The 14,511-nt window shown below is 38.4% G+C and overlaps 1 protein-coding gene across 24 annotated transcripts in view; it reads left to right on the forward strand.

Annotated features, from left to right (window-relative positions):
- C2CD5 (C2 calcium dependent domain containing 5) overlaps positions 1-14,511 on the forward strand; it is a 55,927-nt gene that overhangs the window by 37,829 nt on the left and 3,587 nt on the right. For 12 of the 24 annotated variants that reach the window (XM_064421485.1, XM_064421487.1, XM_064421488.1 and 9 more), the window contains 13 exons: positions 564-755; positions 1,447-1,633; positions 2,597-2,761; positions 3,084-3,224; positions 4,922-4,985; positions 6,733-6,794; positions 7,252-7,350; positions 7,750-7,839; positions 8,055-8,142; positions 9,171-9,257; positions 10,900-10,950; positions 11,956-12,057; positions 12,872-13,062. In XM_064421485.1, the coding sequence (XP_064277555.1) occupies positions 564-755; positions 1,447-1,633; positions 2,597-2,761; positions 3,084-3,224; positions 4,922-4,985; positions 6,733-6,794; positions 7,252-7,350; positions 7,750-7,839; positions 8,055-8,142; positions 9,171-9,257; positions 10,900-10,950; positions 11,956-12,057; positions 12,872-13,062 (1,519 nt within the window). The remainder of the gene's footprint in view (positions 1-563; positions 756-1,446; positions 1,634-2,596; positions 2,762-3,083; positions 3,225-4,921; positions 4,986-6,732; positions 6,795-7,251; positions 7,351-7,749; positions 7,840-8,054; positions 8,143-9,170; positions 9,258-10,899; positions 10,951-11,955; positions 12,058-12,871; positions 13,063-14,511) is intronic. The other 12 variants (XM_064421486.1, XM_064421498.1, XM_064421502.1 and 9 more) reach the window with 3 other exon arrangements.

Genomic DNA, 14,511 nt, shown 5'->3' on the forward strand with positions numbered 1-14,511 from the left:
GTGCTTTCCCTGTTTATATTTTTATAGTGGTCATTCCTGGGTATTCCTCATGAAGGGGAGAGACTGTTATAAGGAAATAATTAATTTTACCTGATACCTTATTCTGCTGCTTCTCAGAAGGATGATTGGTTTGTTGTTTGTAATCTGCTCTTATGGGGTTTTGGACACAATGAGAAAAAGAGAATTTTTGGTGTGTTTGTTACAGCAAATTCTTTGTACAACTGTTGTATCAAGGATTATATTTGGAAGTTACACTGCTTAAAGCCAGTTCAGTGATGTTACAGTTTTTTATGAATTGCTGGTCACTGAATGTTCTTTTTCTCAATCCCTGCATAAGAAGTATCAATACAAGTTTTATTGATAGTGATTTAGCAAGTAGTGTGCAACCTTTTCTTCTTGTAGTTGGTATGTTGTAACACTTGACACGCTGGTGTAATGGAGCAGAGTTCAGTTGTGGTGTATGATTTAAGTAGGTCTCTCCAGGTGTTTATACACGTGCACTTACTGAGCGTGGCTACCAGGATGCAGATGTTTTAAGTATTCTCTCCATAATGTATTTTTAGGATTGAAGAAGCTTCACCACCAGGTTGTGGATTTTGCCATATCCCATACGATGAATTGAACATGCCATTTCCTGCTCACCTCACTTACTGTTACAACTGCAGGAAGCAAAAAGTTCCTGATGTCCTTTTCACCACAATTGACCTTCCTGTAGAGGCAATAGTTGTTGGGAAGGGATGTCTTATTCAAGCCAGGTATTTATCAAAATACTTCCTTAGTCTAGTAAAGTTTGGGAGGCCTTTGAAAGAATTCCTGTTGCTAAAATCTGATGTGTTATCAAACCTTGTATTATAAAACATACAGTTGGCTTGTGTTCTTGAATAACATTTCTCTCTGAAAGTATCACTGCACTGGTGTGGGCTTTGAATTTCAGCTTGTAGAACTAAACCCAAAGAGTGGAGATGACTAACATATAGTCAGAGATGGGATTGCTATGCTCTTCATTTTATTCTTTTCAGATAAATATGATTAATGCTTTAGCTGTGAGGGCACTGGGGTTTGGTTTGATTTTGGGATTTTTTTCTCCCTTCCAATGTGCGTCTTGAGTAACAGTATTCATAGGAATTTTGAAAGTTCTGCCACTAGAAATTACAGTAGTAATTTTCTGTACTTGTGCCTGAAATGTTTGAGGCTTGCAGCAAGAGAAACAGACGTTTGCATTGGGGGTCTTAGAAGAAAAGCTGAAAATAGAAGTTTCCAGATGGCACTGTCTCAAAGAGCTCTTGTAAAGAACTGGCATTTTATTGTACTGTTGCAGCAATCTAGAAAATTGAAAAGAAGCTGTGTTAGGTTATAGACTGAGGAGAAAGAACTGCAGATAGCCTGTGGTCCCTTTCAGCCTCCCCAGATGCACTGGAGCTCTGTCTGTGCTGGTTGTGTTGCCAGGTTGTGCCGTCTGAAGAAGAAAGCTCAGGCTGAAGCAAACGCAACCTCCATCAGTAACTTGCTGCCCTTCATGGAGTACGAAGTGCACACGCAGCTGATGAACAAACTCAAGCTGAGGGGAATGAATGCCCTCTTTGGGCTGAGAATTCAGATCACTGTGGGGGAAAACATGCTGATGGGCTTGGCAGTAAGTACTGTTGGAATCCTGGGGTGGTTCTGTGTTCCTGGAGTATGTTTTTGGGAAGACATGCAAGTCTTGTGGGATTCACAGTGATCAGACATCAAAACATCATTTTAAAACCAAGCATCTTAATTATTGTAAAATCATGACAGATTGATCAAGACAGCAGAAGAAGATTCAGATCTCTTGAAAATGGTAAAAGACAAGATGATTAAAAAGGGGATGAGAGGAAGAGACACTTCAAACAGTTAATTGGCACATAGTGTAGAAAAATGATGGTATTCTTTAAAGGTCCTGTCAAAGAGATCCCTGTTCTTCACATTGAATTGCAGTTCCATGACTAATAAGGTCAATTAAGTCTGTCAGTAAATATTTTGGTTATTTGGCAGTAAGGGGAAGTTCTGTTGCCTTTTTTTGATGGAACGGAAGAAATAAATTATAGATTTGAGAAAGTCAGGAGATGTTCATTAACAATATTTTCTAACCCCATTCTTTCATGCTAGATTAGAATAGTGAAAGATGCTGCTTCTTCCTGCATCAGGGGATGCTTGGGTAATTCTGGCTGGCATCTTTTGTCTTTCATGATCTGTTTCTGTAAATAGAAATAGGGTTATCACAACCTCACTGATGCTGTAAATGGTTTGGCCAAATTTTAGATCATCAAAAACTCAAACTGTTTGCTTACACAAAACGTACTGGAGCAGAGGCTTTAATTTTTAGTTTGTTTGGAATTTCCAGGGGAGTTTTAGAGTTCCACTGTGAAAAATGGAAAAGAGGGCGTTTTCTAAAAGAATAGTGAAGTTTTTTTCATAAAACAGGAGAGAGATCCATATGTTTATTTGCAAGACATGCTGCTGTCGTTTGCATGTTACAATGCTGTTTTAGCATAAGCATTATGGAAAGCTTTGTATGAAAATATTAGCAATTCATGCTTATATACTTGTCTTTTTCTTTGTGACTTCTAAAAAGTCTGCAACAGGTGTGTATTTAGCAGCTTTGCCAACACCTGGAGGCATTCAGATTGCTGGGAAGACTCCAAATGATGGCACCTATGAGCAGCACATATCCCATATGCAAAAGAAAATAAATGATACAATAGCAAAGAACAAGGAACTGTATGAGATTAATCCTCCAGTAAGTAAATCTTTTATTCTTAAAAAATAAAGCATTCTGATTCCAATATATTCACTGTATATCCATTTTTTCTTACTGAGTCTTGCAGAATGTAAGTTCATTTACTAACAGAGATACAGACTTCTTTTACTGGATTTTGGAAGCTGCTGGAATTTTCAGATTCCTTTGCCACATAGCCAAATCACTTTGGTATTATTTAGATATATTTCTCAGTAGAATGATTTTCAGAATGAGCTGATTCTTATAATTGTTAACAACTTGTGTAGAGTTGAACTTTTTTTAAACTGGGCAGAACATCTCTTAATTTTTACATTGTTTTTAGGAGTTACCTGAAGAAATTATTGGGTCTCCCATTCCAGAGCCAAGACAACGTTCCAGGCTATTGAGATCTCAATCAGAAAGCTCTGATGAAGTTACAGAGCTTGACCTTTCACATGGGAAGAAGGATGCTTTTGTCTTGGAGGTGATAAACATTTTCACTACTCATGTTCATACTTGTCTTCTGCTGAAATATGTATTAAAAAAAGTTTTCTTCCTCATCTCCAGGAACAGTTCCTAAATTGTGCATTATTTTTTCTCTTTTGTATCAATAGGAAAAGTGAAGTATTAGATTTTGCTTTGTCTCTCTTTTTTTACTCTGTTTGCTTAGAGCACAGCTCTGTCTACAGAGTATCTGAAAAGAGATTGCCCTTCTGTTCATGAATATGTAGCAGTCTCTAGATTAATAATTAAGAGCTGTTAAGAAATGTTCTTCTGCTTGCTCCGAGCAGCAGATCGGACTAATCAAAAACTCAAGATCTATTTTTATAAACACTGAGGTTCTGTGTTGCCACACTTTATATTTAGCAAATAAAAAGATTGTATTTTCTTTCTGTTTCAAAGCTCTTACCTTTGTAGATGAAGATTCAGAGTTATTAGTTTCCAGAATGGGCTGTATTCAAAGCATTTGAAAAACTGCATGTGCCAAGAGAGCACATAAAAGATTTTCTGAATTTCGGCTATTGCTTTTCACAATTTAAGGATTCACACCTTGTGACAATACCTTCCAGTTCTTTCTACAGCTGCAACCAAAAAGAGCAACACCTGCAGATAAATAAAGGGCATAGATTTCTGTTACCTCTCTATTCACTAAAATTCAAAAACATGATGATTGAACATTGTCTGTGTTGAAGTCTTTAATACTCCAGCAAGTGTTAAAAAAGGGCTGGAGTTTTGATAATCCTGTAGATACAGACAGTACAAATACCTATCACTGACTAAAAACCACTTCAAAATACAGCCTATAATTGCAGCCGAAGGTACATCTAAGGCTTTGTTCATCTTCACAAATCACCATCTTCATAGAAAATAATCTGGAAGAAAGGTTGTAGATAGGAAGAATGAGGGAGCACTCTAACGGGTTTGTTTGTTTGAAAACAGAGATATGAAAGGACAGTGAAAAAATAACAAGCTGGGAGAGTTTGGGATAATGAATTTAGATTGGCTGCTGCTTTCACAAAAAGGGTCAAATACCTTTGTAAAAAATTGAAGATTTTTGTAAGGCATTTTTAGAAAAAAATTATTTTTTATCTGTGGAATCATTTACTACTATCTTGTTTGACAAGTTGGGTTTATGATTAATTGGATATCAGAAACAATATTCCAGAAAATTTAGTTAAACTCCTGACAAAGCTTTCAAGAGTAAAATCATTGTTCACTGGAACTATATAGGAAAAAGTAGTGAAAATTTCATTGTGATGAGGATGTGCTGAAAGAGGCTGAGAAGGCAGTTATGAGAGGTAAAGATATCTGGGTTGGTTTTCTTTAGTTTTGGGTTGTTTTTTGAAGGAAAAGAAAGGCAATCCCTTTTACATGGACAGGGAGAAGAAGACCCATTACTTGACAGAAAACCCTACAATACTGGAGTTAAATTATAAACCATTCCTAAAATGCTTGGCAAGAAAATGTTAGGAGTTAGAGGTGAATGTGGGTCTCTTACAGGTCAATAGGACAGGATGAATGTAAAGACACACCAGAAGTATTTACAGCAGGTAGCAAGGCTCTCAGTCTGATCTAAAAGAAGAGTGTTAAAGGTTGAATGGAATGGAGGTTATTTGATTTCTTTTGGAAACTTCTTACTGGCACAGCAACATGATTTTCTCAATTGTTCCCTTTCTGCAGATTGATGACACAGATGCAATGGAAGATGTACATTCCTTACTGACAGATGTTCCTCCACCTTCTGGTATAGTTACAACCATATTTTCCTAATTTATGCTGTAGGCTGCAAAATGACAAAATATTACTAGTGTTCTTAAAATTATTTTAAAAGTTCTAAGACAACTGACAATATTACTGTTTCTGAAGAATTTTAGACTGAATTATGGATTTGGAGGTTTCAGGGTAATGAAAGTAGAATACAGAACTAATTACTACCTGGTATCACTTGTCTTTATGCTATTTATTTTTGCAAGGCTATGTCATACCTTCCGTAACAGAACTGCTGGTTCTGGATAAGAGGCAAATATAGGTGTCCATTATATAGAAATTGCTCTGGACGTTTGATTTGTCCTTGTCCTTTCTCTTGTCTTTGTGAATTTCCATGTCTTGGTTTCCTTCCTAATAACTGGTACCAGTGTTAATCTTGTCGTGTCAAGCTCAGAACTGTCCTTGTAGTTATCTGTTACTATCACCAAGTCTTTTATTCCTCACTGATAATCCAGTTCTGCTACAGTTGATTTTATTGCCCTAAATTAAGGCCCTCAGCCATCATCTTGTTTTATCCTCTTCTGCATGTAAGTTATGAATGTGTTTGAAGCACAAAATCCAAAATTACAGATGTTTCCACTGTGAAAATGAAGCAGTTTTGTCCCTCTTTTCCTAGTCTTGTATTTACATTTCATTTGATGATGCTTCACTGTTAGTTTGTTAGGAGACCTTGGTGAGGGATCTTGCTGATGCCCAGGGTGGGTGGTGCAAGGCAGGTGCCTCTGGTGTGTGCTTGCTGAGAGCTGGTGGGCAGTGCCTGCTCCTGGGGAGCTCCTGGGGAGATGGGCTGCAGTGCTGTGCCTGCAGTGCTGTGCCTGCAGCTGCTCTGGGCTGAGCAGTGACACACACACGCCTGCACTGAGGAGAGCAGGAGGACCAGTGACTCTAGCACCTCATTACTTGGAGATCAAGCATTGCTCTCTGGTAGTGGAGTAAGCTGACACTTCAGTGTCACAGAGCTGTTTGATCTTTTGCCTGTTCTGTGATTTATAGGAATCTTTCTTTTGCCTTTTTGTTCAGTATCTCCTTCAGACACTTGTTCAAGATAAATAAACAAAGGACTGGTTTTCTGCTGTTTTGGAAAGCTCTACACTGTTGTAAAAAGAAAAGCATGTTTTCTGCATATCCTTTCTAAATCTTTGATTTTTCAACAGAATTTCTGCTTTTGATGTTCTGAAAGACAGCCTATTAATATTTATACCCTCTGTAAGCTGCTACAAAATTTCTTTTCTAGCTCATTTTGTGCTTTTATATAGGTCCTACCATATTAGCCTCTTTTCTGCTTATTTAACTCTGTCTTCAGGATTTCAGAATCGCTGACCTGCTGTTAATAACTTACTCTGCTGTTTAGGCACTATAATTCTGTTTTCCATTTGCAGTCAGTCACTACAGTAGTTCCTTTACAGCCTTTTCTGTGCTCTCTATTAAAGGTTGGCTTTATAACATTTCATATCACACCTTTTTAAAAAATTTCCTCACTGGTGCATAGTTTATCTAAGAGAAATAGGTGGAGCAGTTGTGGATTTGGGGTGTTGGCTCCTCCTACGAAATTCTGTATTTGTTTTTTGAATGTTGATCTTATTTCTGGTGTATTATTCAGTATTCAAAACCACATGAGGGAAAATACTTGCGAAGCCTTGTCACATATGTTTCCTTTACAAGTATTTTTATATTGCAGTGTATAAAATAGATTTTGGTTTTTTCACAAATATTTTTTTCCACAGGTTTCTACAGCTGCAACACAGAAATTATGCCTGGTATAAATAACTGGACACCAGAAATTCAAGTAAGGTTATTCAAAATTGAAACTTTTTGCTAAACTGTGTTGAAATATGCTGTAGTAATTTAAATATATATTTTGAAAGCTAAACTCAAAGGAAACCCTTGTGACAGAAATAAAAGTAGTCTTTTGGTAAGAACAATAAGGTATGAGAACCTGGGCTTTTGTTTTTTTTTTTAATGCTGTCATGTAACAAATAAGCTAATACAGAAATATGGAAGTAATTACAGTAAATTTAAACTTCAAAGTTTTGGCTTTTTGAAAGGTTTGGATAGGTTTGAAGCCTCTTAAAGGGAACAGATTGTTGACTGTGTTGCTTTGCTAACTTATTTTGTTACTTATTGAACCTATATATTAACATATTTTACATTATTTTCCTTCTTTATGAATTTGTGTTTAAGACAGTGGATAAAATATATTTGCATATGTTGGCAAAAAATCCCCATGTTTGTTTCTAATTCAGATGTTCACAGCAGTTAGAGTGTCCAGATTAAGCAACATTAACCCAACAAATCAAACACTCAATAAGAACTTTAATGATCTCTGTGAGAATCTGTTGAAGGTAAGAATTTTATTTCAAATACTTTAAGTGTTCAAATGGGAGCCAAGTAAAATTCAGCTATACTGAAAATAACATGTGCCTCATAATTTTGGAAATAGACTGCAAAGTGTCTGTAATTAGCTCATGAGTTGCTGTAAAGATAGGTTCAGCCTGTTTTAGTATATCCGGGATTTCCAGAGCCTGGTGGAGTGCTTTGACTAGCAGGATTCTCTAGAAATAGAAAGATAGCTCCACAGTAAATTGCATTCTGTCGTGACTTTGCACACATTTAATTCTTCTTCCAGAAAAACTTAATATCATTAGATGACTTCTACTGTGAAAAGTTTTGATCCCTGATTTCTCTGAAATAAACCACTTTTTTTTCCTGAGTAACACCGAATGAAATCCTGTCTTCCACAGAGTTTGTATTTTAAGCTGCGGTCCATGGTTCCCTGCTGTCTTTGCCATGTGAACTTCACAGTGGCTCTGCCAGAGGATGAGCTGGTTCAGGTAAGGGAATTGCTGCCTTCAGCTTCAGCCCTAGGTAATGTTTGCTGCTTGGCTGAGCTGGGCTGGGATTTCATTTACTGCTATGCCTGGTGAATTCTTACATGGCTTTTTTCCCTATTATGTTTCTATGCAAAGAACTGCTTGCTTGTAAAACTATTTTTCAGATTGCACAAGAGATGAACTTTCCTAATATGCCAAATATTTCTGATCTGCAGATTGCAGTCACAGCTGTTGCCATCACATATGACAAAAACCAAGCACTACAAGCCAACAAAGCACCTACAGAAAAATCACAGCAAAGAGGTAAATATTGTGAGGCATCTTTCCTTTTTTATCCCCCATGCCTAATGAGTCTGGATTTTAATTTGTTACATGTACAGATCACAGACTGCAGAATATTCTGAGTTGAAAGGGACCCAGAAGGATCACGAAATGTATAAAAATAGGTACATTTTTTAGGGAGGGTCTTTCAACACATAGAGGTTTTTTAGAGTTCTCATGTACTTGACCTCCAGCAGGATGACTTACTTATCAAGTATTATGCATTTATTTTACATAATCAACAAATCTATAGTACTTTCCTCTTCTGTGATACTACTTTGATTGAAAGGTTGGTGTAACAGATGTTATTTCTGTTGTATTTTGGAACATGTGTAAATCATCAGGGAATACTTGTTCTTCCAAGTAGAAATTTTGTCTATACTTGAAGAAGGTGGAAAATAAAGTATTTGTAATACTGCTAAAAAAATCCCACCTTCTGAAAATCCTTAAGCAGGTCAGTAATAGCTTTGGAGCTCAGTGAAGCACGTGGAGGGGATGGAAGAGACTGCTGTGATCTGCATATGTCACCTTGCTAATGAAGTACTGTCTTATGCTAGAAATGGAGGTGTGCAGTCTGAAGTGGGAATTCAGACAGAACTCTGAGGATACCCAGTTCTTCAGACTGGAATTAGTAAAATAGAGCCACATGTTTCTAAAACATGAGTTATAGCTGACTTCTTCAGTACAGTGAAGTGTTTCATGTGAAATAAGTGCTAATTTTTATTATAATAGCTGATGTAGATCCAACAGCAGAATCAAAATAAAAATGCATGAATGGACTTCATCTTTCTCCTAAAACCTTCAAATCCTCTTCAGTGGAGCACAAGCTCTGTTCAAAGTTGCAGCTGGATTTGTTGTCACACACCTGTTTCTGCAGAACTGCATCACTTTCTGCACATGCTGAAAATACCTCTTCAAGTCAGACCTGACTAAATTGACTCTGCTTGTAATTACTGGCAAATCTTGTTTTGGGGGTTAATCATCACTTGGCCATGTTTTCTTTGTTGCAGCATCTACAGACAATGAAGAACAGCTGCAATTCCCCTTGGAACTTTGCTCTGATCCCCTTTCTTCTCAACCATTCTCTCCAGCTAAAGGTCAGTTAAGAGGAAGAATATTAAACTGTCGTTTTTTATGGACTTTGAGTTCTGCTCTTTCATAGTTGTAGAGGCTTTAAAATGTCTGTACTTTCACAGGCTTTAAATGTGCTTTGCTGCCTAAGCATAGTGGGTATATTTACTCCTGTTGTGAAGTTTTTTGAGAGTCACAGAAGGTGGCTTGGATGATCATTCTGTCCATATTTCCCATCTTTGCATTTAGAACATTGAGGATGCTGCAAACCACTGGGTGTTGGGTGTCATCTGACATAACTATCAATTACCTAACAATTTGGCTTGTCACATACTGTAAATGGCCCTTATAAAGGACCTCCATGTTTTTTCAGCCTCACAGAATTAATCTCATTGTTTTCATGATAGGAAATACTTTATCTACCAGATACTGGTTGCATGCAAATTTCCTGTAAGTGAAGGAGCCTAAACTTGTATAGTAAATAATCTGTACAGTGCAGCACACTGTAGCTGGTAAAGAGCTGCTTTATTTTACCTGAGATACAGCTGCACTTCAAGAATGGTTGTCACAGTTCTTCTATGACTCCATTAAAAATTCAATTCATTGAAATCAGCTGTCTTTAATTCCTTCTCCCTTGTTGGATTATCTACCAAAATTGTTACTGAGATGAAATTAAATATCTGGGAGTTACTGTAAATGTTTGAGCTCCCTTTTTTTCCTGCTATTTCTTTTGTGTAAAGAAAGGTGCCTACCGCACTTCCTTGTATTTTCAGAGGCCAGATTAATTTCAGCAAAAAGATTCTTACTGATTTTTTTCTTAATGCTTAACTTTTAATTTGCTACATGTTTTATTTTCAAAAAGAGAAGCTATCCAGAAATGTCTGCTAGCGTGTCTAGCAATTACTGGGCTGTGCTCAGTGTGTGCTGGGCAGTGACCAGTGGAGGGCAGCCTGTTCCCACATACCCCTTTTCCTGCTGTTCTCCACATCCCACATCGTGCTGTAGGCAGAGCAGTTCAGCCTGAAGATTATTCCATCTGTCATTTCTTCACAACCTCGTTGTAGTTACATTTACTTAACAGGCTATTTAATATATTTATACTTTTCTGTAGGATTGTTGTTTTGAAAATACTGTTTTACAGTCTTACATAGTAGTGACCTTTGATGAATAAACATATTAAAATTGCAAGGTAGATTTAGTAAAGTGAATTATTTATACTAACTCTGTTATCAAAATACACAGCATACTATATAGTGTGTGGGGTTTTCTCATTGACTCTAAAATCTTTTATAGGGGTCACAGAATCATGGAGTAGTTTGGGTTGGAAGGGACCAATTATTAATCTCATTCCTACCCCCTGCCATGGCAGGGACACCTCCCACTGTCCCAGGCTGCTCCAGCCCAGTGTCCAGCCTGGCCTTGGGCACTGCCAGGGATCCAGGGGCAGCCCCAGCTGCTCTGGGCACCCTGTGCCAGCCCTGCCCCACACACAGGGAGGAATTCCTTCCCAATACCCCATGCAAACCCACTTTCTGTCAGTGTGAAGCCATTCCCCTTGTCCTGTCACTCCAGGCCCTTGGAAGTAGTCCCCCCCATCTTTCTTGGAAGCTGTTGTCCTGTAACTCTGCTTATTAGATGATCTGAACGCAATTAATTTTGTTTTGTTAGAAGTCCTGGAGGGTGCAAGCTCCCACACAGGTATTCCTGCTGCTCAGAGAGGTGAGTTTCCTTAATTTAGCCATCTGCCAGAACAGAATGAGCGTTCTTGGGGTATTGGTATACTCTTTTTGGATGTGTCTTACTCCAGGAAGTGTTTACTACTTAACTGAGGGTGCATGCTCTGGTGTGGCTTAATGAGATCCTAATATTTTGATGTGATTTTTAATTATTAAAGTTAAATTTGTTAATAATAACAGCCTCTCTGTCAGGTACATTGATATAATTTTATCTGGCAGAAAATGAGTCCCTGGGAAGAGAGCTGTTTTGCCTGTGTTGATTTGAAGTTAGCATGTGTTCCTCCCGTTTCTTCAGGACAATGAAGAAACGGTGTTCGCAACCCCCCCTTTTTTTTAAAGATGTGCAAACACCCTTGCAACTAATACCAAAAGTCATAGCAGAAACAACTCTTACTTCTTATGGTAATGATAGTGGGAGGGGTGTTGGAGGGAGGATGTTGGGGCAAGGAAGACTGTTCTGTAAGGAAGATTCATTTGTGTTTAAAACAGAGGTGTTGTTTCAGTTTGTGACTCTTATCCTCATCACCAAAGGGTTGGGGTTTTTTTCACTCTGTAGGTTAGTTAAAGACATTTGTGAAATTTAAATCCTGATCAGCAGCTCTTTGTAAGGAAAATAAAGCAATTAAAATTAAAAAAGGCTTAAATAAAGTTTAAAAAGTCATAACTTGCAGCCTAAATTAAGATTATAAAAAAAAACTAATCTAGCGTAAGTCCTTAATGACTGTATTTGCATGTTTTTTCAGTGCTGAAGTCCCACTCAGGCAGTTGGTTCAGAGCTGGGACATCACCAGAAATCGGTACTTTGGTTTGGACAAGTCCAAACCTGTCCTGTAACTTCTCCTTTTAGACAGACCTGCAGGCGGATGGTTGTTCTCTCTCAGTCAGGAATCACTGCTTCCTCAGAAAGGAGCACTGAGATGAGCAAGAGACATCATCCATATATTTTTTTTGTGTTTTTTTTCTTTTGTTTTTCTGTCTGTGTTTCCAGCAACGTCAGTTGATTACAGTTCCTTTGCAGACAGATGCAACAGCTGGATAGAGCTCATTAAACTGAAAGCTCAGACCATAAGGCGCGGATCAATTAAGACAAGTAGGCGGCTGTTTCTACCACGTTCTGATAATCTGAGACATATCTCTGATTTCCCAGTGGTGACTTAGTGGAGTGCCCTGCCCAGCAGTAGCACTGCAGATCACATGTGGAATGAATTCCCCAGGGTGAAAACTGCTGGCATTGTTCTGTAACCTCGCGTAGGGTTGATGAACCGTAGCATAAAAAGCAAAATAAAGTCTTGCTGTAATTAGTTCTCCGTACATGTGTACGCCTACTAATTGTATAACATCCACTGCATGGATGTAGGTGTATGTATGATCTTGGAAAATTGGGGGTGAGAAACAGGAAGCAATCACCAAGGGGACAGTCAAGGCAATGGTCACTAAATTAGCAAGTGGTGAGTTGGTTTTCAGTAGTTCTTTGGCCACAGGTCTGACTATCTTGCTTAAATTAGCAGAGATTAATACCTGTTTTAATGGAAAATGCTGCACTGGGGAAACACAACAACTTTCACACTTCTATAATTTGTTCTTCCAGCAGAATACATGTTTGAAAATGTTGGCACTTTTTCCTTTACCTTCACATTATAACTGATGGTTGTATGTGCAGCTGCTCGCCTCAATGTTTTCCTTTCGCAGGAATGCCACTCTTTCAATAAATGCCATTTCAGCTTCTTGTCTCCTCTTGCATGCTTTGCATGATGATTTCCTTTCTCACGTATATGGCTGAGCATCACAGGCAGCTGAATGTTGTCACCAAGCTATTTGGAAAACCATAAAGAAGAGTTTTTGTGTTTTGAGCAACAATGATGGATGTTGATAGTTATTTTCTCCTGGTTTTTCCCATTTTTCAGCTACTTCCCTTGAAAAAGCAAGTCCACTGGCTGAGGGATACTTGCGGCACCGTTCTGTCCCGTCGGGCACCAATTCCACTGTCTCAGTTGTTAAGATGACACCTCTTTCCTTTCTCCCTGGGGCGAAGATAACCAAATACCTTGGGATAATCAACATGTTTTTTATACGAGAAACCACTTCTTTACGTGAGGTGAGCTGCGTGGAAAGGATTCATTTTGTGTCAGGAAACAATTTTTTGCTTGTTGCAAGAATCAGAGGTTTGAGTTGAGTGTGGCACAGCCAGGGAGTAGAACTTGTATCACTTGGGGGAAGGTGCTGAGTGCAGAGCAAGTTCCTTTGTGCTGCTCTTGTCGTGGAGCACATGAGGCTGTTTTGTGTTTGGCACTGTTAGCAAGGGGTTAGTTAACAATTGCCATGGCTATTGAATTGGATAGAGCTCTAAACCAGTGAGTTTTTAAACAGAAGTGTATGGAAAAAATGTGTCTTTGACCAACAGTGGTAGAAGTTGGGATCACTTGAACCCAAATTAAATGCTGAAGAAAATAAATCATCTATTCTTCTCTCATTTAGCGAGCTCGGTGAGGAACTTCACAGTGTATTTGGTTAATTCTTTGGTTAAAATAACATTGCCCATATCATAGATAATGTTATGCTGATTTTTAACATTACATTCTGTGCATTCTCTGTAACTAAACTTTGTGTGCTGAACATCAAAAGTTACACAATGAGTCCGTGACCACACAACCAGCTTAGAGGTGATGTTCAAACCCTGATCTCCATCTGCACTGGGAGAACAAATAATCCTCTGAGCATGTCCAAATGCAAGCCATGTTCCTTATAATTTTCCTGTCCTTTTGGGAAGTAGCCGTATCTTTGCTTTTGGCCACAGAAAGAGTGTACCTCTTGCCTGGTTTGTCAGTGCTGAAGTGTTTGCTGGTTTTTCCTAATTACACATTGCTGAAATTACAGAGCAGATGTTAATAGAAATGATCAGTCTTCCTGAAAATGGGCTGTGAACTCTCTAGAGAAACTTGGATCAGACAAACATTTTGTTTAGATCTTGCAAGTTAGTTCTAACTTGCCCTTTTAACTTGAGAAATCCCTGTGTGAAAAGGACAGTGTTTTCAGATGGATGTCAAAGCAGGGAAATGGTCACAGGACAGTCCTGCACTAAGTGCAGATTCTGCAGGTACAAATGCAATAGCTGGTGAGCTTTGGTATCTGTGATAGCAGATCCCAGCAAGAATAGGGCACTCAAGTGTGTGATTCCTTCCTGGAGCTGGAATGTTGCACAGTCCCTGGGATGCTGTCACTGTGCTCTTTCCAGCACCCAGGGGAGCTAATTTAAATTATTTCAGCTACACAGGCTAAGGTACAAACTACTCTTACTACAGGATTGCCTTGAGTTACAATGGAGTCAGAACAGAGCAGTCATTATATCCAACTCCAGCAGTGTGCTTCAGTTCCTGCAAGAAAGTAATGACCAGCATTTTTCTGTATTGCTTTATGTTTTGCTTGTGGTAGTGCTGAAGTATATACCAGAATAAAACATTAATGATAGAATGAAACATTAATGATAATTTCAAGTCAGACTCATCCATTGTTCTTAGGCTCTGCTGTTTACAGGTGGGTGTTTACA

Source organism: Passer domesticus, chromosome 5 (assembly GCF_036417665.1).
Source record: "Passer domesticus isolate bPasDom1 chromosome 5, bPasDom1.hap1, whole genome shotgun sequence".
Classification (NCBI taxonomy): Eukaryota; Metazoa; Chordata; class Aves; order Passeriformes; family Passeridae; genus Passer; species Passer domesticus.